We start from the raw sequence: 23580 nt of genomic DNA, 5'->3' as shown, positions 1-23580 counted from the left end.
GATTAAAACATTCCGTGAATGAAAATTATTTTGTGACTGGCAAACAGGATCAGTAACATTTCATTGCTGGGACATGGAAATAATCCCTTCTACATGGAAAAACCCCAATTAAATTCTGTAATTCTCCCTAAATTAGTGGATTCTAGAACAAAGAGACATATTGCACCTAGAGCATATATGCCCTTGTGTCATACACGTGCGTCAAATTAACTAAAAAATAAATAAATAAAAATGACAAGTGTGAACAATTCTAGCAGCCAACTTAAAAAAAGAAAGAAAAACAAAGTTCTTAAAATGGGTAATTTGTAAGAATACTGCTGGTTCGGAATTGTGTAAAAAAAAAAAGCGCACATGCAAAGTGCAAATTTTAGTGATAGATATATTTAGAGATAGTACATTAGTATCTGTTGCAGATATATACCCAATAAGTTGGTGTTAATTTCACATTAGGTAAAACGTTATGGGATTTGAGGAACAGTGGAGAGTAATTTAATATAGAGACAAAGGAACAAATTTAAGTGGAAAAAAAGATAGACCCCTATTCATTTCAAGGAATACAGTATGATTCTAGATAAAATGTAACTTGAAAGAGCTAAAATAATGCTCCCCCATCGAGCCACTAGGTCTTCTAAAGCATTGTAAAACAGACCACTCTACTCATCAGTTCCCCAAAACTATTTCTGTAAATTAAACCACTGGTGATGTTGAGCAGTTTGACCAACAAAGGAGCACGCAGAAACATGCACAAGGTTTGAAGAGCAGTATAGTCTGATTCATCCAATTCCTGGACCAGTTACAAAGTCAAACAATTAACAAGGAACACACATCGGTAACACACAGATTCAAAGCACGGCCAGCCAGTACGGGAGTACAGATTGCTTATGTTGTAAGGGAACATCTCAAAAGCTTTTCACAATTACTGTGCCAAGTTTCTAAGGCAGAGAACAATTTCAATTTAGTTGACATTGATTGGTTTCAATATTCTGCTCTGCAAAGGTGAAATTCCGTGATAACTAATTAAAAAGGTTTTAGCTTGAAAGAACGCATGTAGATATCTAAAAGGTGCAATTTTATGTGCAATTATCATTTAGTCAGATCCTTTACAATCTAATCTAACCATAACCAGCACTATTTAGTGAATAAACACTTTCTATGTTTCTAGGTTTTCAGACTCCAGTCCCCAGATAGTGTTGGATTGTGACTCCCATAATCCATTGCCCTTATATTGTATTCATTTACCTGCAGAGTCAAAGTATGAGAACACGGATTTAGGGTCTAAATTGCCAATCCACAACCCACAATCAGGAAAAGGTGCAAACCTGAGAAACATTTTAAGCCTCCTTTCTTTAAAAGATCCCACACAGATTGGGAGGAGGTTTATTGATACATAATTTTTACATTTTCAAAGTGAACTCCTATATCAACACTTTCAATGCCAGGTCTTTGCGCAATGAAATGTTACCTTTCTCTGGTACCCAGTGGGTTAAGTATGCTTGGAAATGCAACTGGTTTGCTATGATTTAACAGAAAATGTTGTAAAATGCCTTTTTTCCTTCAAAATGATAAATAAAAAAAATAAACTAAAAAAAACCAACACATATTCAAGCCTTTCTATTATTGTGGGGAGGAAAGGGGATGGGAACTCCATTGTAAACAACTAAAGAAACTGGCCAGTCTTACACGGTTAACCAATTAAAACAAAAAACAAAAAAATGAAGTAAAAAAAAAAAAGTAGTAAAACGGTGTGATCCCAGAACTTAGGTAGGATTTTGGAACAATTAAAGGATTTTCTTTATTTTTAAAACAGAACTACCCAGATAAATTGGAATCTAAAGATATTACAAGGCACTAATCCCCCCAGGGTTCAAAGCAATTCGTCATTAATTCAAGTAACTTTGTAGGTTGCGTACAATGTTTGCTGTAAAATAAAAATAAAAAGTAACCCTTAACGTCTCGACTTGACCATCAGAGCAGTTCTGGAGAAGACACTCACAGTGGGCATATATTGCAGTATAGGCCATGTGGGGAAGGAGGGCATGTGTGCAATATTAGTATTAGACCATAGTCACTTCTACAGTGATAATAGAGATTACCACACTGAAGAGCTTGCAAGGTTGGCTCAGATAAATAAAACCAGAAATGTGAGGAGCTCAAACACAGTTTAAAATTTGGGGGCAAAAAAAAAAAAAAGGAAGAGGGAGGAAAATAGGCAATAAACAAAGTTACGTGATCCTCAAGTTTGAGCTGCTGGAATTTCTAGAGGGAGGTTGCAATGTTGAGGGGAAAAGCTGCACATTATTAGACGGTACTGGGGTAACCATTTGGCTACCCACAATTCCAGGCTGTGCCACTTTTGCCCATTGTGTGCTATACATTGTTGATGTGGGGAAAATGCCTGTATACTGACAGAGGGGCCCCGTTCCTGTCTCTGTAACTCGGGATAGTGCTGCAGGATGGGAAGATGGAGAGACAGGTCCCTTTGATGTAGTTGAAGTCATCAAGTGGCACTTTCTTCCTGAATCAGGCAGAATAGGATTCACCTAAAAAGAAACATTAATATATATAAAAACATTTTTAATATGATCAAGAAAAAAAATAAATCTGAAATAGAACTAAAATTAATGTTTTAAAAGTGATAGCAAACAGTGTTAATTTGAAAAATCTATTACATTTCTCACTCTCATGTACATAATGTCTCCTTAGCAAATGTAGATAATGTTTCAGACTATGGGTGGTTTGAAGAAAAACCCTGTGACATCATAATAGAAAAAATATATACCGCTAACTTCCGCGTTTCATTTAAGTATGCTTTTATGGTCCGAGCACACATTGAAAATACAAAATTAGTAATGAATTAATGTACTGGGATGTACACTGATGCTTTGCTAACCCTTTTGGTCGTACCAAATTGACACAGGAACATTACTATAACCCAGTGCTTAGAGCTGCTCATGACGCACAAACAAAAGAGACGCAACGTCTTTGTACGACGGCACAAACCCCACAACAAACATATCAGCTGACAAACAGAAGGAGGGCTAAATAAGTGACCAATGTTCCGCCTAACACGTTTCCTTTCTGTAAAGCTCAATCTGTAAGTGTGAAAAACTCAATAAAAAAAGAATGTTTAAAATAATGACTATTGGTCAAGCTCCACAGAACTCTTAATAGTAGAACATCTGAAAGCAGAACGCAACATTAAGTCCAATGATATATACAGATTTTCACGAATACTAATTTATTGTACTTTTAATCTTAACAGTAAGTAACCAATACAAATTGAATTCACTTTATAGGGACTCTATAGGTTTCTAGACAACCACTGTCTTTTTAACCTTGCAACTGAATAAAATAGACATTTTGCAGGAACGGCAATGTTAACACACCTCTCTAGTGGCTTTCAGGAAGACAACTCCTAGAGGTCCTTCTGCAGCTTTAATAAGTTAAACTCTGTTATAGCTCAAGTAACTATTTGATTGGGCACTGCATTTTGCCGCGCAAGCACACTAGCTGGAGCTGTAAATATGTGGATGCACTGGATTGACCGAGATCATCGTAGTTGATCTCAGCAATGTAAGTGGAGCAACAGCACAGGCACCACGTGAGATGTAACATAAGTAAATCTTACCTATGGGTAGAGAAACACTATAGTGTTATGATTAAGTTTGCATTCCTAATGCTATAGGGTTTGTTTAATGCATATATTGGTATGCACACAGGAAAGAAAATTATTCCACTTTTACTCAACACTTAATTTTAAGTACTAAATCTCAAAGTTTGCAGTCACTAGTGCTCATGTGCACAGCTGTATACTTTTGCAGTTTATCGGTGTGGTGCAGTGTAGTATACTGCTCGTTTATCAGTGCGCAATGCAAATTGTTCACTTGTGCAGTTTATCTGATTTAGTTTGCTCATTCATGTAATGTAAAACCAGAAAGGAGGAGGTTTTCAAAGTATGGTTATTAAGGCTGAAACAACCACACTGTGTTCCTCGACAAACATGACAAACATGACAAACACTGCCCTGTAGTATGTAGCATTCTTATGCTATAGCAGAATTGTCATTCTGTAGGAAAAGCAATGTTTAGATTGCAGGGTTAATATTCTTCTGGTAGTGGCCTTGCTGCCAGCCACTGGAGGGGCTTTGCCCCCCATAGAGTTAAACATATTTGATTGGCGCAGTGTGGCATATTGATGCGCATGTGCCCTAGCCATATGGGGAAACACTAGAATGGCTGAGATCATCTACAATGAACCATTTCATCAGTACAAAACAAACTAGGAGCAGGTGAATTAGAAACACTCTTGTTAGAAACACAATTCTCTTACCAAGTTAATCCTAAATTATTACATAGCCAGATTTTATAAAGACAAATAGTGCTGCAAAAATAGTTGGCGTTTAGTTTTTTTTAGACATTTTTTGTTATGGTAAATGACTTACACCTCCCATGTCAAGTGTACCAGGTTTTCGTTCCAGGTCTTGCCACTGCTGGTATTGCTTGAGCTGGTTTAACGATGGTTTAAACTGTGCGGCACCAACCGTTTTGCTTGCCCACTCGTCCACAAGCTTGTGAAGGTCGTCTGTGAAGGTCCCTTTCTTGTTGTTGCTGTTATTAGTCTGGGCTTGGATTTGTGGGGCGATCATTGGTGGAACAGAGGAGCCCTCGGCACCAGTAGCAAGGCTGCTTGTTGAAGATCCTAGATAATGGCAGACAATCCATAGTCATTTGATTTTCCTGTGCTGGGACCTTTAACATGGGTTTCCAATTCATACAGCTGTGTTCTCTTTCCAGAGAGCATTTCTACTAATTCTATACTTGGCTGTAGTGTATTTTCTAATGTAACAATAGAGGTTATGTACAAAAAGTGTGATCCTTTTTATACATTGCTCCCTATGAACCAATCAGCAATTTTGGAGCCAAACTGTCAAAATGGTGCAGGCAACATGGAAACCAGTAAAGTGTATAACCGATTATTCAGCATACGCTTGACAATCTTAAAGGCAAGCGCCACTTACTTTGGCAAGTTTGTCAAACTAACAAAGGAAGTGAAGCTTGCCTTAAACTCCACCCTTTGTCAAGATGGTCAAGCATAGGAAAAATAAATAAGACAAAGTAGGCCCTACTTATATTTTAAAAATAAATAGATCTGAAACGAAGGACAGATTTTGAAAGAGGAAGACAAGATGAAACAATAAGAGCAAGGTAAGTAAAAGTGTCCCTGTCACCCTCCTCCAAAATGTGTTTTTCATAAAGATATAAAATCTCACATGGACTGTGCTGGAATTTTACTGAAATTCCAACGTAGTCAAAACATATACTAACAGGGTTACTCACTAAAGTGAGAATTCAAAGTGAACCAGTTATGAATAATTTCAACCTATCTTCGATCGCTCCCATATGCATTGAATACACCATATAAATCACAAAATATGTGATTTATTCAATGTAAAATAAATATTTTTACACCTTTTCTCTGTTTCAGCGCCACCATCTTCATACTTTGGTGGGCTGCGCTCCTCCTCTGTTGTTTTATGATTTTCCCTGCATGGGATGCATCCCCAAGCAGGGCAAATTTAGTCAGTGTCTTTGGCACACTTTCTTCCTTGCCAGCGTGCTACGTTGGAATGGCGTGACGTCACTTTATTCCTATAACCCTTAGTCAGCGCAAGAAGCGATGGCTAAGGAATTTCCATAGCAACCCAAGCGCAAGCATTGTGGTTGCTATGAGAAGAGATAAAATGGACCACCTGTAGGAGGACTTTCTGCTCTCCCTTGTAACGCTAAGGCTTTGAATGACAGCTGGGAGAAAACTTATTTTTAAATCTGTTTCTATCCTAATCTATACATTTGCAAGCAAGACTGCTATTGCAATGTATAGATACAATCTTAGTCTCCATCTAATGAACATAAGTTGTTTGGGGCATGAATGGTGCCCATCACAGTGAACTTCAAATTTAAGATATAGAAATATGTCTATTTTCAGCTCAGCCACTCTGGCCTTAAATATCAAAGTCACTTTGAATTTAGCTTGAATTCCTACTTTAGTAAATAAACCTGCATCACAAAACAAGGACTACTTTGTCTTATTATCTTTGCACCGCCTGACAAAAAATAAAAAGCAACGTTATGCCTTCTCTAGCACCTAGTCGTCACTAGTGGCAGGTGAGGGAGAATCTCGGTCTATGGAAGATCGTACAATGTCACAGGATCATCCATAGACCTCAGTGTTTTACTTAAACGCCAGGAGCTGAACAGGACAGGACTGAGAAGCATGACAGTGCCCAGGAGAAAGAGGTATGTATAACTCCCTGTCCCCTACAGCCATGTCAACAATGGGGGGGTCAGCCGCTTTAACAGAAACTATAGCTCTATGCTTGATTCTAAAGGTTTTATTCTATTCTATTTAAAATGTTTATATACTGCTCCGTACACTATATTTTAAACATAAACCATGGAGACAGCACTCAGGAGTGAGAACAAACTGCGGTAAAGCGAGAAATGAGCAATACAAAAGAGATGAACTACAGAACATCACATGACAAAGCAAAAAACAGCACAATCATCACTTAACATGCAAATACCCAAAGTGATTCCAGGGCGTGCATGTGCAAACCATCCAGAAAGTACCTGCAAAATGCTTAGCGCTAAATAGCAGCACACGTTTCCCAGCCGCAAATGCGCAAGCTAATAATCACAAGCGAAACATCCCATGCTAAAATACGGATAAACACAAAAACCGTGATAGTTACTAATACTGTGATCTTTCCCTAGACAAAGCCGTTTCAGGGTTGACCCTACAAGGGAAAACAATACAGAACAGAGACAGTTAGGCAGGAGAGACAAAAGGCTCGGATGTCTTAGTGTATTTATGGGAGGAACAGTGGATAAAGGAAAAGAAAAAGATGCAATGAAGAATAAAAAAAAAGAAAAAGAAAGCAGCAAGACTTTGCAGACACCTAGAAGCTTTGCATAAATACAGAACAGGATTGGCCAGTTATACATTTTCTTTTACAGGCCAAATATGTAAACAAAGCTTAGAACCAGTGTTTTCCAAACTGTTAATATCAAAACGTACATACAAAATATAAAACATCTTTGAAAATCACAAATCAGGGATATTCAATTATTAATTGTTGGGAATTTTAAGTGAATTTCAACTTTTAGATCAAAATACCTGAACTGCAGACACCGCGGACTTGACCCAAATTTAAAATTCACAATAAGATCCCGTAAATTGTCACACCACTGAATAACCCCAAGTGTATTTAAAACCCTTAAAATGGCAACTTGTACAGTTTTATTCACTAAACTCCAAAAATTATCAAATTAAAACTGAATTGGAAATTAGAGGCAAATGCAGTGACTCTGCAAATATTATCCACCTTCCCTCTAGCCACAGCTTGCCTATTTTAGCTTCTATTTTGCAGTTCAAGACAAATGCTGAATGGTACACTCTGCTCAATGCTCTCATCCAATACGCTAAAATCTATAGAACCACCTCCAAAATACTCCATAACAGATGGACATGGGACTCAAGGTGAATCAAAGGTACTTTATTCCCCAGCAGTAGGCAGTCCACCAGTGATGGTGTATAACATACCTTGGCCTCACCCTTAAGTGCTGTGTTCTCCTGTGCTGGTCTGTTACGCCACTTAGGTTTAATATGCTAAAATTCTGAGTTGAATTATTAATCCAGATTGAATTTTTTTTTATAAAATATCACATATTATACACAAAGTGTTAAGATGGTAATTTGTATACACTGTGTAAATGTGCTAAAACTGCACACAACTTCTAAACTATTTGGTGATAAATCAACAATACTTATGGTTTAGTTAACCCCTTAAGGACAGAGCTTCAGAAGCTTGTCTTTCACTTAATGACAACGGCATTTTTTGCTGTTTGCGTTCAACTGCAATTTGCATTTTACTAATTTATTGCACCGACGCATATTATATACCGTTTTTTAAAGGACAGAAAGGGCTTTAATTTGATGTAACATATATATATTTATATATATATATATATATATATATATATATATATATATATACATAAATGCTTATTTATCATTAAAAAATACAGAAAAATGCAAAAACAAATGAAAAAAATTGATTTTTTTTTTACAGTTTTTGCAATAATAATGTGTGCACAATTAGTGCAGGTTAAGGAAAGTAATTAAAAATAAATTCATTTAGTTGTTCTGATTTACAGAATATATAATGTGTCTGGGATTTTAAGTTTTTTTTGGTAGTTACAGGTCACAAAGCACAACGAGTAAAATAAACTTTTAATGTGGAGCGATTTTAGAATTTGGTATGTTTGTCTTGTAAGCTTTATAGCCATAAAAGAAAACAAAATTGCCACACAAAAGTATATATTTATATAAAGTAGACACCACAGGCTATTTACCTAAGGTTGTTTTGACACTCTCTATGTAGCCATTTTACCGCCAACCGCCAAATATTGGAGTAAAATTGTGTTTTTAGGGGGTTTTCGCACACAAACTTATAACAAAGAACTTCTCATGTGTATTTTGTAAAGTTGGTGTGTGCTATTCCTGTACAAAGTTTTATTATGTGTTCAGTTACTTCTGCTGAGTACAACGGTACCCCCACTGTATGTCTTTGGCACTATTTCGTGAAGCTACAGTGCCATATTGGAGACCAAACCATATCAGTTTTTACAGAACTTTGACGCTGGGCCTATGTGCAATTTCCAAGCATCTTCGCAGGTTTTAAATTCAAACTACCCCACAAAGGCCTACCATTTCTTAAAGTAGACACCCCAGGGTATTTCAAAAGGCATATTTTGAACCTTAGTGTGGGATACTTTTTCCGCTAGCTTGTACCAGGTGTAGTGGTAATAAGCGTTTTTTTCTGCCTTTTTGACACACAAAGTGAGTTTGCACAGTATATTTTGCAAACCTTATGTGTGCTACAACTGTATAATACTTCATATGTTGATCAGCTATATCAGCTGAGTACAAAAATACCCCCGTATGTACCTTTGCCAGGTATATGTGGACATCGGAGGGGCACATTTGGGACATAGTCCTTCCAGTTTTTTTCAAACTTTAAATTTTTACGCTGTGCCCATGTCCCATTTTAGAGTATTTTACCAGGCTATATAATTCAAACTACCCCACAAAGGCATACCATTTCTTAAAGAAGACATCCCAGGGTATTTCAAAAGGCATATTTTGAACCTTAGCGTGGGATCATTTTTCCGCTAGCTTGTACCAGGTGTAGTGGTAATGATAGTTATTAAATGTATTTTTTTACTTTTTAAAACGTTTTTTTACTTTTTAAAACTATTTTTTAAACTTTTGTTTTGCTTTTGCGATTGCGGCGATCTGGGGTTAATTTTACCGCGTGACGGACGAGGTCAGTCACTCGTCATTAAGGGTTTCCCCTGAGTGACGGACCTTGTCCGTCACTCGTCCTTAAGGGGTTAATACAAGTTAAAACCAATTACAAATTTCAGTTCAAAATAACATAGTGGTTGATATAGCTACTGTATAATTAATACAAATATATTTAATTAAAACATTGTTTCACAACTGTAGGTGACTGTGCAGTTTTGATGCCGGAGAAACTGACGGAAGCCAAGCACAGAGAGATGGACACAGGTTTCTTCAGGAAGGAAGAGATTCTTTATTCGGTTCACCGATCGGGACTCAGAGGGACTAATGTCACCAAAATACAACAAGTTCTGAGCCCCGGACAATAGTGTAGGCTCCTTATATAAGCATGTAACTCCTCCCATAAGTAGCTCCACCCACACATTCTCTTACCCAATCAATCGAATAAGAACTAACTTCCTGTTTGACCGCATGGCTTGCGCAGCACAATGGAGGGGAATACTACATCCGGTATTCTCGCACATGCTCCGTACACTACTGATCGTATCTTTGCCACGTGCAACCAACCGACCGATACACCAGTATATGCACGTACACATGCCACGTGGTAATCTCGGCCTACTAAATTTATTTTTACCGAGATTCCACCACATTCCCCCCTTTGATGCCTCTGATATTTTCACAATTACGGAGGCATCACTTAACCTTAGTTTGCATATACCTCAGGTTGCCATGAACCAAACCAGACTTTGTGACTAATGACGTGAATCCCTCAACATTCTTCTTCCTGCACTAGTTCTCCCTGATTTAGAGCCTCATATCTATATATGGCCATTATCTGTGCAGCAGCCTTTCTTTCTGCTATATTTTCTATAATGCCCTGCACAGACCTAACTACCAAAGGAACAAGACATGGTAGGAGAAGGCACAGCATTAAGATTAGCATGACTCCACCTACCAATGCCTTAAGTCCTCCAAACTGCTCATACAAATGACCAAACCAACTACTTGGATTATACCCTTTCCATACCTGAGTAGGCACATGTGCTAGTTTAACCATATGGCTAGTAAGCTCAGCTATTGCTTGCCCTTCATCATCTATTTGAAGACAACAATTGCTTAGGTTAAACTTCCCACATACACCTCCCTCTACTGCCAATAGATAATCCAAAGCTAATCTATTTTGGTAAACGGCTGTCCTCATCCTAGTATTATGCTTCGCTAGGAGATTGAGCGCTTGTGATGTCTCATTGGTAATTATCTCAACCACTGCCTGTAACCTTATAATGCGGTTGAGCATATATATTGGGGTTCTATATCCGAAAGTACCATCCTCTGCCCAAGTGGCTGGCCCATAATAATCTATGATACGCTGGGGAGGCCATTCATTATCTTCCCAGGTACCTATCTCTAGGGGTCCCCTTTTCTTCCTATGATTCACATCATATACTTTAACTCCCAAAGTCTCTCCTGTTTCAATAGGCAACAAGAAGAAGGATGGTTTGAGCATACCTAACAAACATGCCCCTTCCCAGTCCTGTGGTAACTCCAAATAGGCCTTCTTACCACAGATCCAGTACAAATTTGCTGGGGCTTTCCAACTAGATGTGATAGATAGATCAAACCACACGTCCTTTAAATTGGCATAATTTGCAAACGGGTTAGGTGGTTCTGAGACATTTGAAGCCGACCACCAGGTTGTATTCTTTGTATTATCATCATAAGCTTTTTGCCCTAGACAAGTTAGTTCTCCTACAGATGTGTTATCACATCTCTAATGTGTTAACATTATTCCTTTTCTTGCTATGCAAACATAACCTATGATGGAGGTCTTTAATCTCCACTCAGATTTACCTCTAACACTCATTTGATAATCGGCTTGTGAAGATATTATTTGTTCAACTGTCTCAGAACCGGACATTACCTCCTTTGCTTCCCAGGGCCATTGGTCTCCCATGTTAGTACCTCCACATACATAGCAGTTGGTCACATTAAGACTACCAGCAATACTTTCAGCTAAATCTATAAACAGGTTTTTAGCATTATGGGGGATCTTATTTTCTACACTCATCTCTTCATAAAAAGAATGGAAAACCTGATGAGTTTGGGATGCTACGGTATCGGTCTCTATCCCTATAAATAATATTGTCCCAGGATCTAAACCCGTCCCATATATCTGGAACCCAAATAAGTTACCAAACCTATCTAAAAATTGTTCAGGATTATTAATAAGTATATGGACTGGGTTACACTCCATAGACTTACAATACGGTTTGGTAGGCAACTTAGTAACAATCATATCCTTATCTACTGTCTGTCCCCAAGTTGCCCACCCCACACAAGACCAATATGGGCAATAATTATAATCCCTATCTGGGCATTTTGGACTTACGTACTTATTTTTACTACTGGGACAAATATACTTATCGTTAGACCCCATACGTTCTCTCCCATTTAAGATCCCCGCATACATTCCACGGTTTTCTACCACTTGATATCGCCTTACATGCATCAAATAGCAGAACACCCGAAGAATGTACGGTTTCTAATACGGTTTTATTTATTAGGGTCCCCTGTGGATCTCCATTCCGTCAAAGTCAACCAAATTGTACGGGGTTGATACTCTGGATTGAAGCACTTAGGGTCTCCTACTCCTAAATGGCATACACTATATTCTATACCTAAGTATCTACACCTAGACACATATCCTTTACACTCATATTGTGAATGCCATATTAGGGTCTGGGAAATATGATTACCTGTTATAGTAGTCTTAATGCAAACCTCACAGCTAGGTGTGACGGTACCTCTACCTTCCTGAATATTTAAAAACACAAAAATACACATTATCAAAAACACTTCTTTTGACGTCTTCATCCTCAGTCTTCGTCCGTGCGATGGCACCTCAGCTTCCAGGATGTAAGGGCTGCAAGGAATGGAGTTCTGCTCTACCCTTCACAGAGGTCCCTTCGAGACACCCTGACTATGACACGTGGGTAAGTGGTCAGGCTTTATTATGGCCGTCAAAACACTCACTTACTGATCTCTTTAAATACAATTGTAATCCCAATATCTCCTCGTCACTCCGACTGAGTCGTGCGCTTTAACCGGATCTTGCAGGGATTCTCTGGATCTGGTGTAGCTTGCCAAGAATCTACTGCTGCTGGTTTAACCCTGGAGTGATGAATCCACGGAGTCACTTCAGCCACCTTTATTGCTGTAGGGGTAGACAAAAGAACAACATAAGGACCCCTCCACTTAGGCCCTAACGGTATACTGTTCCACTCTTTAATCCACACTTGATCTCCTGTATGATAGCTATGAACAGGGGGATAAATATTCACAGGTAATCTATCTTGTACCCATTTCTGTACCTCCTCCATAGTTTTACCCAACTCTACAACCTGCTGCCGGGTAATTCCTTCTCCCAACGGACTCAAATCCCCCCTAAAGTTACCAAGTACGGGAGGTGGACGCCCATACATGATTTCAAAAGGTGAGAGACCCATCCTTCTGGTAGGTGTACTACGAATACGTAACAGAGCTATGGGCAAAAGAACATTCCACTTAAGTTGAGTCTCTTGACACATCTTTGCCAACTGGTTCTTAATAGTTCTATTCATTCTTTCTACTTTACCAGAGCTCTGAGGTCTATATGCCGTATGAAGCTTCCACTTAATACCAAGCATATGAGTCAGTTGTTGTAGGCACTGATGAACGAAGGCTGGACCATTATCCGATCCTATAGAGCATGGTAGTCCATATCGGGGTATTATTTCTCGTAACAGGAATCGTACATCTTCTCCTGCTTTCTCTGTACGAGTAGGACATGCTTCTACCCAGCCTGAATAGGTACACACAACTACTAGTAGGTAGCGATGTCCACCGGATTTAGGCATTACTGTATAGTCTATTTGAAGATCGGACATAGGGAGTCCCCCCATATACTGGACTCCCGGTGGTTTCACTGGTCCTTGCCTTGCGTTGTTCTTAGCACATATTGCACATCTTCGTACAATGGCTTGAGTCAAGTTGGACAATCTTGGTATGTAGAAATGTTTTCTGAGAGATTCTTCCATACTATCTCTTCCAGAATGTGTCCCGTTGTGATAGTTCTGGACAATTTCTACAGCTAGTGATGCTGGAATAACTATTCTTCCATCTTCTAACTGATACCATTTGTTCTCCAGGTACTTCCCAGCTTCAGTCTTTAACCACTCTTCTTCTTGAGCTGTATAAACTGGAGTCCATTGAGACAGTGGAGTCGGTATAAGTGCAGCTATATGTTCCACATATTCCTATCTTCCTGATTCAGCGGCACGCTTAGCTGCATTATCTGCCATCCGATTTCCTTTGGTTACATCACCATCTCCTTTCAGATGCGCCCGACAATGTATAATACCAACTTCTTTTGGTTCCCACACGGCTTCCAGTAGTTGTAATATTTCAGCTGCATACTTAATTTCTTTACCCTCTGAATTCAATAGTCCTCTTTCTTTATACAAAGCTCCGTGGGCATGAGTGGTTAAAAACGCATACTTGGAGTCCGTGTAGATGTTCACTCTTAAACCTTCAGCCAATTGTAACGCTCGTGTTCGTGCAATTAGTTCTGCCTTCTGTGCCGATGTTCCTTTTGACAATGGCCGAGCTTCTATCACCTTGTCTATGGTTGTTACTGCATATCCTGCATAGCGAATCCCTTCTTTCACATAACTACTGCCGTCCGTATAGTACTGGACATCAGGGTTCTGGATGGGAAAGTCACGAAGATCTGGCCTACTTGAAAATACTTCATCCATCACCTCCAGGCAATCATGTTGACTTTCAGTAGGTTGTGGCAAAAGGGTAGCTGGATTTAAAGTGTTAACAGTCTCTAAATGCACTCTTGGGTTTTCACACAACATAGCTTGATACTTAGTCATGCGGCTGTTACTAAACCAATGATTGCCTTTATAGTCTAGCAACGTCTGAACTGCGTGCGGGACTCGCACATAGAGTTCTTGACCCAGAGTGAGTTTATCGGCTTCAGCTACCAGCAGGGCGGCGGCAGCTACGGCTCTTAGACAAGGTGGAAGACCACTGGCCACTGCATCCAGTTGTTTTGACATATATGCAACAGGTCTTTGCCATGATCCCAAGTACTGTGTCAATACTCCCATAGCCATTCTTCTTTGCTCGTGTACATATAAGTAGAATGGACGTGTATGATCAGGTAGACCTAATGCTGGGGCACTCATCAAAGCCTTCTTCACATTTTCAAATGCCTTTTGCTGTTCAGGTGTCCACAGGAAGGGATCGTGCTCTGTACCTTTTATAGCTGCATAAAGAGGTTTCGCCAATATCGCATAACTGGGAATCCATATCCTACAGAAGCCTGCTGCCCCCAAGAATTCCCGCACTTGTCTTCTATTCTTGGGTATTGGTATTTGGCATACAGCTTCTTTTCTCTCTGGCCCCATTATTCTTTGACCTTCAGAGATATGGAATCCCAGATATTTGACAGTTGGCAGACACAACTGAGCCTTCTTCCTAGACACCTTGTATCCTGCCTTCCAGAGAATGTGTAGTAGATCATGTGTTGCTTGCTGACATATTTCTGTAGTAACTGCCGCCATCAACAAATCATCTACATATTGCAATAGTACACACTCTCCTGGGATGGACTTGAAATCCAGTAAGCCTTGACTTAAAGCTGATCCAAATAGGGTGGGTGAATTTTTAAACCCTTGGGGCAGTCTTGTCCAAGTCATCTGGCGTTTCGCGCCCGTTACAGCATTTTCCCATTGGAATGCGAAGATACACTGGCTTTCCGCAGCAATTCGAAGGCAAAAGAAGGCATCTTTGAGATCTAAGACAGTGAAATAGGTAGCCCCGCCCGGAATTAAAGCAAGCAGGTTATATGGATTGGGCACAACTGGGCGTATACTTACGACCGCATCATTGACTGCTCTCAAGTCCTGCACAGGGCGATACTCATCTGTACCGGGCTTTTGAACAGGCAGCAATGGGGTGTTCCAGGGGGAAGTACAGAATTTTAGGATACCATACCTTATGAACTTATCCAAGTATGATTGTATATTCTTCTTGGCCTTTTGTGGGATATGATATTGCCTTAAGCTCACTGGATAGACCCCTAGTTTCAGTTCGATTCGAATCGGTGGGATATTGCGAGCAAGTCCTGGTGGGTTGTTCTCTGCCCACACTCCTGGTATATTAAACAAGGATTCATCACTCTTAGGGTTTTGGCTAGTCAACGCTGTATAAAGTCGCCACTCTTCTTCCTTTGGTACAGATATTGTCATTATACCTGAAGGTCCATTGAACTTTAAAGATGTTGTTCCATTTGGTAGAAACGTTATCTGCGCTTGTAGTTTTGACAACAAATCACGTCCAAGCAGTTGGACTGGACATTCAGGCATATAAAGGAATTGATGTTTTATTACGTGGCCTCCCAATGTACAGAGTCGACTTTTAAGAACCGGCTTAGCAGCACTCCTTCCAGTTGCTCCTATTACGGTGATGGTTCTTCCAGATGGAGGAGCAACTAGGTCAGTCACCACCGAATGTTCAGCACCAGTATCGATCATGAACGCACTCCTTTTTCCCCCTATTGATACATCGACCATAGGCTCCGCTCGGCCAAGGGGGATAGAGCCCGGTCGATATCAATAGTCCTCCATGACCGTGTCAGCCAATCCTACACAGTCCCTATCTTCTCTATCGCGGGATCTCTGCGCTGCTGGATAATACCTGTCTTCTCTAACACTTCCTCTATTGCTACCATTATTCCCTCCAGGACCTCCTCTACCTCTCGCTCTGCCTCTATAATTACCATATCCTGCCCTAGGTCTGTCTCTCTCATACTGTTCCCTTTGTGGACACTCACTTCTCCAATGCCCTTCTTCCCTACAGTACGCGCACTGATTCCTACTCAGGGGTTCCCTATTCCACTTACTCTCGCCTTTATCTGTTCCCCTATACACCTCTTTTTCCCTTCTATCTATGCCTGCGATCGCTACCGCTAGCATATCTGCCTTTCTACGCATCTTGCGCTCTTCCTCTTTCTTCGTCTCTGTTTCCCTGTTCATATACACCTTATTCGCTACCTCCATTAGTTGGGTTATGGACATCCCTACGAACCCTTCTAATTTTTGTAGCTTGCGCTTTATATCCCCGTAGGCTTGGCTGACAAAGGCAGAGTTAACCATCCGGGAATTCTCAGGGGCCTCCGGATTAAAGGGGGTATATACAAGCGGTATGCCTCCAATAATCGGTCATAAAAGACACTGGGCGATTCATCACATTTCTGCAATACCTCAACCGTCTTAGACATGTTAATCGCCTTCTTTCCTCCAGCTTTCATGCCAGCAATAATAGCGTCTCTATAAGCTTTTAGATGAACCAAATCTGCGCCATTGACATTCCAATTTGGATCGGCATTTGGATAATGTGCTGTGGCCCATGCTGCTGGGTTGGCCTGATTTTGTGTACGGGCCTCTTCTTCCAGCGCTTTAATTGCCGCTTGATTTATCCTAGTCCTTTCCTCATTATTAAACAATGTCATTAATAATTGCTGGCAATCAGCCCAAGAGGGATTATGTGTCTGGACTATTGAAGTAAAACAGATCCGTCATGGCTTGAGGCTTTTCGGTGTAAGAGGAGTTATGGGTCTTCCAATTAAAGAGATCGGTGGTCGTGAAAGGGACATAGACGTAGACTGGATCAGCATATTGTATCTGGCCGTCATCGTTAATGTGTGTCGGGCCAGGAGTCAATCGAAGTGGCATTTGATAATGTCGGGGTTGGAGAGTACCGGTCAGTTGTCGGGTTAATATGGGGCTTCGTAGGGATGCGTCAGTTAGGGGTTCCGGTCGAGGGGTAGTAAGACAAGGGGATGGGGAAGCTTTACTATGGGGAAGGTTGGTGAGTAGAATATTCCGGGCCGGGCTAGGGGGAGCCTGACCGGAAGCTAGATATGGCGCCAAATCTGGGTATGTGGAGTTAACGGAAGCAGGTATCGGAAGGGGAGGGTTTGAAACAAAGGGGCTGGGCTCTAAGCTAGAGGAGGAAGTAGGTGGGGACAACAGGGCAAGGGGAGGGGCGTTTCCAGCAGCACCTCCTCTTCCGGTGGAGGAGGAGTAAGGGGGCGGGGCATAGGGATCTCAGACTCAGGGGGCGTGTCCAAAATGGGCGTAATTACGGCCTTAGTGGACAAGCGAGTCCTGGCCACCATGAGGCGACATTGTTCCTCGTGGCATACTCTGATCCATTTTGGCGAGTCATTTATGGCCTGCCTCCAACAATCAATATAGGGAAACTGGCCGTAAAGTTCAGGCCTACCTGATACAGCCACGTGTACACGCTGTACCAGATTAGGATCCAAACTGCCACGTGGTGGCCATGCGGCAACCAAAGTAGGCCATTCCCTACTACACAATGTAATCAGGCGTGCTGGAGACATCTTTACCCCAAAATCACATGCTTTATATCCCTTTTTAAAATTCTTTATCATACATCCTAAGGGATCCAAAATCGTCGAATCCGACGCGCCCATACTTAACAATAGAGCGTCGTTTCCAACAGAAACTATACAAACACTCTACCAACGGTCACACCCGTTCCCTCGGCAACAGCACCACGTGGTACAGTTACTAAGTGAAACGCACACAACAAAACACTCAGGGAATTCCCGTACACACACAGCTGTTACACCAGTCACTAAGTAACTAATACTGTGCCCTTTGGCGAAACTATATGGTCACCCACGCTATAATTCCCTACATTTGAATTACCAGTCTATAACATACCCCAGTAATATCGTCTTTACAAACAGTAGTTACAGTACGGTTAGCATAGGTTAAAGTACAATTTAAAGTCACAGTACAATTAGTAGTGGTTATGGTGTTAAACATGCAACATAGACGACAATTATTAGTACTTATTTACAGTGTCAGTAATTATACATGGTTATGGTACCGTGCGCTATAATACAATTACACGCTATTCACACTCTCGCTAGACGGCAGAGCTCACGCTATCTAGCAAGATATACACGCTACTACAACAATCTTTAACACATACAATTCCCAACTAATCTATTGGCCAGTACCTTGATGGACTACCTAAAACTATCTACATACGTTTTGGTTAGCCACACTGCCCAAGCACCACATATAGCGAACTAGAGGGCAGAATTTACAACAGTACCCTCTTAGTCTATCTACTCTATCAATAGTCTAGTGGGTTCCAAATTTACACGCCTTCCCACTTAGCCAAGATAGGTTGAGATCTAGCGGACCGAATTTACACAGACGCCGCTTAGTCTCCCGGTCCCTCCGACCTAGCGAACAAAATATACACCCTAGAACGCTAGTCTAGACAAGACACCGGTGTCCGGCTAGGGCTATTTACACCAGAACCCCGCCTGACTCCAAACCAAAATTAAACGGGCTTACTAAAGGGCGTTTAATTGAGCGGTGCGCCTTCGCTCCTTCCCTCCACTGGAGGGGGCAGATTCCAAATAACCCCTTATGGGCCTACCGCACAATCGGTATCCAATACCCCTAGTGGGTCCGCCGTCTAAAACAGCGGTCGTCTTACCTCCTCGTTCCTGAACCTGAGTTCACACTCATCGACGGGGACACCCCAGCACTTACTACGTAGAGGCCGATGATCTCCTGGACAACAAACCAGTGGCGCCGAGACGAAGGGAGGTCCACGCAGAAGTTCAGGGGTGCAGCCGTAGAGAACGTGGGCAAAGATAGACCGTCTCACGCCTCTGCTTCTCAGCTACCGTTGAACGATGAGCTTCCCGGCCAATGCACCAAATGATACCGGAGAAACTGACGGAAGCCAAGCACAGAGAGATGGACACAGGTTTCTTCAGGAAGGAAGAGATTCTTTATTCGGTTCACCGATCGGGACTCAGAGGGACTAATGTCACCAAAATACAACAAGTTCTGAGCCCCGGACAATAGTGTAGGCTCCTTATATAAGCATGTAACTCCTCCCATAAGTAGCTCCACCCACACATTCTCTTACCCAATCAATCGAATAAGAACTAACTTCCTGTTTGACCGCATGGCTTGCCCAGCACAATGGAGGAGGGGAATACTACATCCGGTATTCTCGCACATGCTCCGTACACTACTGATCGTATCTTTGCCACGTGGTAATCTCGGCCTACTAAATTTATTTTTACCGAGATTCCACCACAGTTTATAATCAATAAAAAAAAAAAAGTTACATCACCAAATCACAAGCAAATCTACAAATTAACAGACACTGTCAAACACAATGGGAGTTCAAGGAGAGAATGTAAATAATTATGGTGCCTCTTTAAAAAGTTATAAAAGTAAGGACTGACGACACTTTGACCAGTTTAAAATACACTTAGGAACGAATGCTCCTGCTAAACAATTAATATGTTTATTTCTAATGCAACTCAAAACGCTCTTAGGTGTAGTTTTTAAAAAAAAGCAATATTTTCCCAATCTGACACTGTTCAGTAAGATACAGTTGACTAAATTAAGGAACCTGGAGGCTCAAGATGATATCAAACCTAGAAGGGTTAACTTTTTTTGTTTTTGTTTTAACATTTATTCAAATTATTCAATGGAAAGTAAAAACAAAACCACATTTTCAAAAATATAATACACATGAACACAACACATAGGATCATTAGTGTATCTAAATATGAAAAGAGAAGAATCAAAAGGGAATATTAAAGGAACACTATAGTCACCTAAATTACTTTACCTAAATAAAGCAGTTTTAGTGTATAGATCATTCCCCTGCAATTTCACTGCTCAATTCACTGTCATTTAGGAGTTAAATCACTTTGTTTCTGTTTATGCAGCCCTAGCCACACCTCCCCTGGCTATGATTGACAGAGCCTGCATGAAAAAAAAAACTGGTTTCACTTTCAAACAGATGTAATTTACCTTAAATAATTGTATCTTAATGTCTAAATTGAACTTTAATCACAAACAGGAGGCTCTTGCAGGGTCTAGCAAGCTATTAACATAGCAGGGGATGCGTTAATCTTAATTAAACAGAACTTGCAATAAAGAAAGCCTAAATAGGGCTTTCTTCACAGGAAGGGTTTATGGAAGGTTGTGCAAGTCACATGCAGGGAGGTGTGACTAGGGTTCATAAACAAAGGGATTTAACTCCTAAATGGCAGAGGATTGAGCAGTGAGGTTGCAGGGGCATGTTCTATACACCAACACTGCTTCATTAAGCTAATGTTGTTCAGGTGACTATAGTGTCCCTTTAACCCCTTAAGGACCAAACTTCTGGAATAAAAGGGAATCATGACATGTCACACATGTCATGTGTCCTTAAGGGGTTAAGCGATGTAACCTCTCCCAGCACTCAAAATTGAGCCCATTTTCTGCTTCTGAGCTAGTGAAGATGTTTCCATTCCACAATATCTGTACAAAGCCTACCACAGTCTCCCAAGGTTGAACGTCTTTCAACATATAATATGAAAATAATGAAAGAGGAACATTATCTTGGTGAACATTGCTTATTGCTCATTATCTTGGCAAATATTGCTTTGGGTGCTAGGAGAGTCACATTATTTGTCAAACCATTAGAAAATAGTGGGATGACACCCACAGATTCCTTGCACCATAACCATCACAGCTTAAAGTTCCATTTTAAAAGAAAACAAAGCTATGGTACAGAAATGACCTTCGGTGACCTTTCAGCATGCAATGTCCTCATCTTACAAACGTGTGCAAGAGCATCCGATGTCCATGGAATCTACGATCCTCTGTCTTGTTGGTAGAATGACATCACAACAGGAAAATGTTAAGCAGGCCAAACAATATTGGCCACTCAGATTGTGAATTCTTCCACACATGCTTTTAGCACCCAAGCATGAGCTAAAGGCGATGCACACTTCATTCACATGGCAAAATGGAAGGATAATGGATGCCTGTAAATGCAAGTTGGGAAGGCGAGAAGAAAGATGGAGGCTTTATAAAACCATGAAACTCAACCTAAGGCATAGGGTTTGTAACCAAATCATATATTTTGAAGAGTAACCATATTTTTAAATTATTTTGAAACATTAAATTTTCTTTGCATGATTTTGTATGGATTAAACATCAATAACAGACGTAGTGGAAAAACTACATTGTTTGAGATTTGTTTACAAAGAGACCCAGCATAGGTTAAGGATCATCTGCAAAGTAACGGATAGCTTGCTAAAATGACAAAGGTGATGAAGTAAAATAAAGTTAAGGATGCAGGGAAAGGTGGGTAAATGAAATGAGTATTAGATACAATAGAACAAATACAAACAGATGGATAAAGACACAGGTCCACTGAGGAATCTGGTACGAGGTTTGCTACTAGATTTATAGGTGACTCTCTCAGACGTTTGGTGGTAAACCGTCCAGCCTGCAAATGAATATAGAGGGAAAAAAACAAAAAGATACTTATAAAGTATAGATTTAGGTGATTTGACGTCCTACAGCAGTCAACACAGCGCATACCCCTATTACTAGAAGCGTTGGACTATTAATTCTTCCACTATGCATAGTGGGGAGTGCTGGATTAGATCTTCTGCACCCCCTAGGCACTGATTCTACAAGAGCTACTCCTATTTGTTCCCCCTTACGTGTAGTAACAGAAACATTCCATTCACATTCCGACTGTGTAGGTTATAGAGAAAAACATGCCTCTGATACAATTACTTTAAAGATATGTGGTTGCCGATATGTGGTTCTAAAACGCACATTAGACTGCAACTCTCAACAACCTCAACCAGCAGAAAGTTGAAGATGTTGAAAACTGTGGTCAAATTTGATGCGCACTGTCCAGTCTCTTTGCTACAAAATTGCAGAACATGAGGGGTATCCCTTCAAAATACAATATTTTCAACATTAATCACCTATTAATACAATGCACTTTGTGAAACCAGCAAGGGGCCCTTGAGAGTACAGAACAAAACATTTTACAGTGTAAAAGCAAAGTCCAAATTCACAAACAAAAATAAAATGCCATTTTCTCTTTAGCTTGGTACAACTGATGAGATTGTGATAAACCTAAACAGACCAACAAATGTGCATGGGGAGGATGGACATAACTGTAACTGATCAAGTAAAAAATGGGATAAATGGAAATAAAACAAAAACCTTGCAATGTAGAAGCAAAGCAACGTGCAGTCAAAATGGCCCTCCCCTTCAGCTTATGCAGCATTCTACATTACATAAGAATAAAGAAAACAAACAAAACATGATCAGGCAATGATAGATCACCTTGGCCAGAGACTCCATGTATATCAGTGCTCTCACGGACCACCCCAGTGCATATATTATCCGAAGACACTGTTACTTTCACGGAGCATGGCTGCTGTGTCTGAACAGCTCGTACAGTGGACGCAGTGAAAGAAGTCCCTGCGTCTTGTGACTTGGAGTCAGCATGAGATTTCACAATGTTTTTGCCTGGAGAACCATTACAGTCAACTGCGATATTATCTGGAAAAGGAGACAAAGCAATTGACAAGGTCACATTCATCCTATACAGTAGCATGAAAATATACATCGGAAGGAGGACACCCTTTGTACATGATGTTTGAGACATGTATTTAAATCCATAAATATAATGCATACTTGTAACTGATGTGGCATTTTTTAATTGTTGCACCAATGGGTTGACCAATTTTCCAGTTTTCAATTTATTTTTGCTGATCCTGCGCCGACGACCACTTGGTGGTGCTGCATGTAAAAATCCTACATTGGGAGGTAGTGGCTTCCCCAGCCTGACGTACAGAGCCTCGATCTCCCTCTTCTGCTGGACTTGTAGTTCTGTGATTTCTTTCATGTGTCTAGTGAAGGAATAGGAGTGTTAAATCAGAGAATAGCAAATGATGCACTCATCAGCCAATTAATAATTAATGGCATCCATGGCATTTCAGTACATTAAAATCACCATAACCATATGTGCAATGTTATGCCAAATATTCTGAAAACATTGAAGTGGCAGTCATGGTTTGACATGGTCAAGGTGCCTGGAATCAGTATGTGCAGCTTTTCAATATGAAAACACAACATATATAGTGGGTATCCAGGTAAGACGGCTAAGCGATTTGCCTCATTAATTGGGAGCCAGGCCAGGCTACTCCTCACACCAGAACCACTGCAGCAGGATCTAGTGGTTCTGATGCTTGGAGTAACCTTATGCTGTAAGAGGAAATACTAG

General features: G+C 40.5%; 1 protein-coding gene across 1 annotated transcript in view; it reads right to left on the bottom strand.

Moving 5' to 3' along the window:
• Positions 1–339: 339 nt before the first annotated feature.
• WNK2 (WNK lysine deficient protein kinase 2) overlaps positions 340–23580 on the bottom strand; it is a 184370-nt gene continuing 161129 nt past the window's right edge. The window contains exons 22-27 of the mRNA XM_063426920.1: positions 22992–23206; positions 22638–22856; positions 21679–21777; positions 6752–6796; positions 4442–4698; positions 340–2540 (exon numbers count right to left, since the gene is read on the bottom strand). Coding sequence (XP_063282990.1) covers positions 2223–2540; positions 4442–4698; positions 6752–6796; positions 21679–21777; positions 22638–22856; positions 22992–23206 — 1153 coding nt within the window. The 3' untranslated portion in view covers positions 340–2222. The remainder of the gene's footprint in view (positions 2541–4441; positions 4699–6751; positions 6797–21678; positions 21778–22637; positions 22857–22991; positions 23207–23580) is intronic.

The sequence above is a fragment of the Pelobates fuscus genome, chromosome 7 (assembly GCF_036172605.1).
Source record: "Pelobates fuscus isolate aPelFus1 chromosome 7, aPelFus1.pri, whole genome shotgun sequence".
Taxonomy (NCBI): domain Eukaryota; kingdom Metazoa; phylum Chordata; class Amphibia; order Anura; family Pelobatidae; genus Pelobates; species Pelobates fuscus.
The sequence above is the reverse complement of the archived record's forward strand: the minus strand, read 5'-3'. Positions and strand labels throughout refer to the sequence as shown.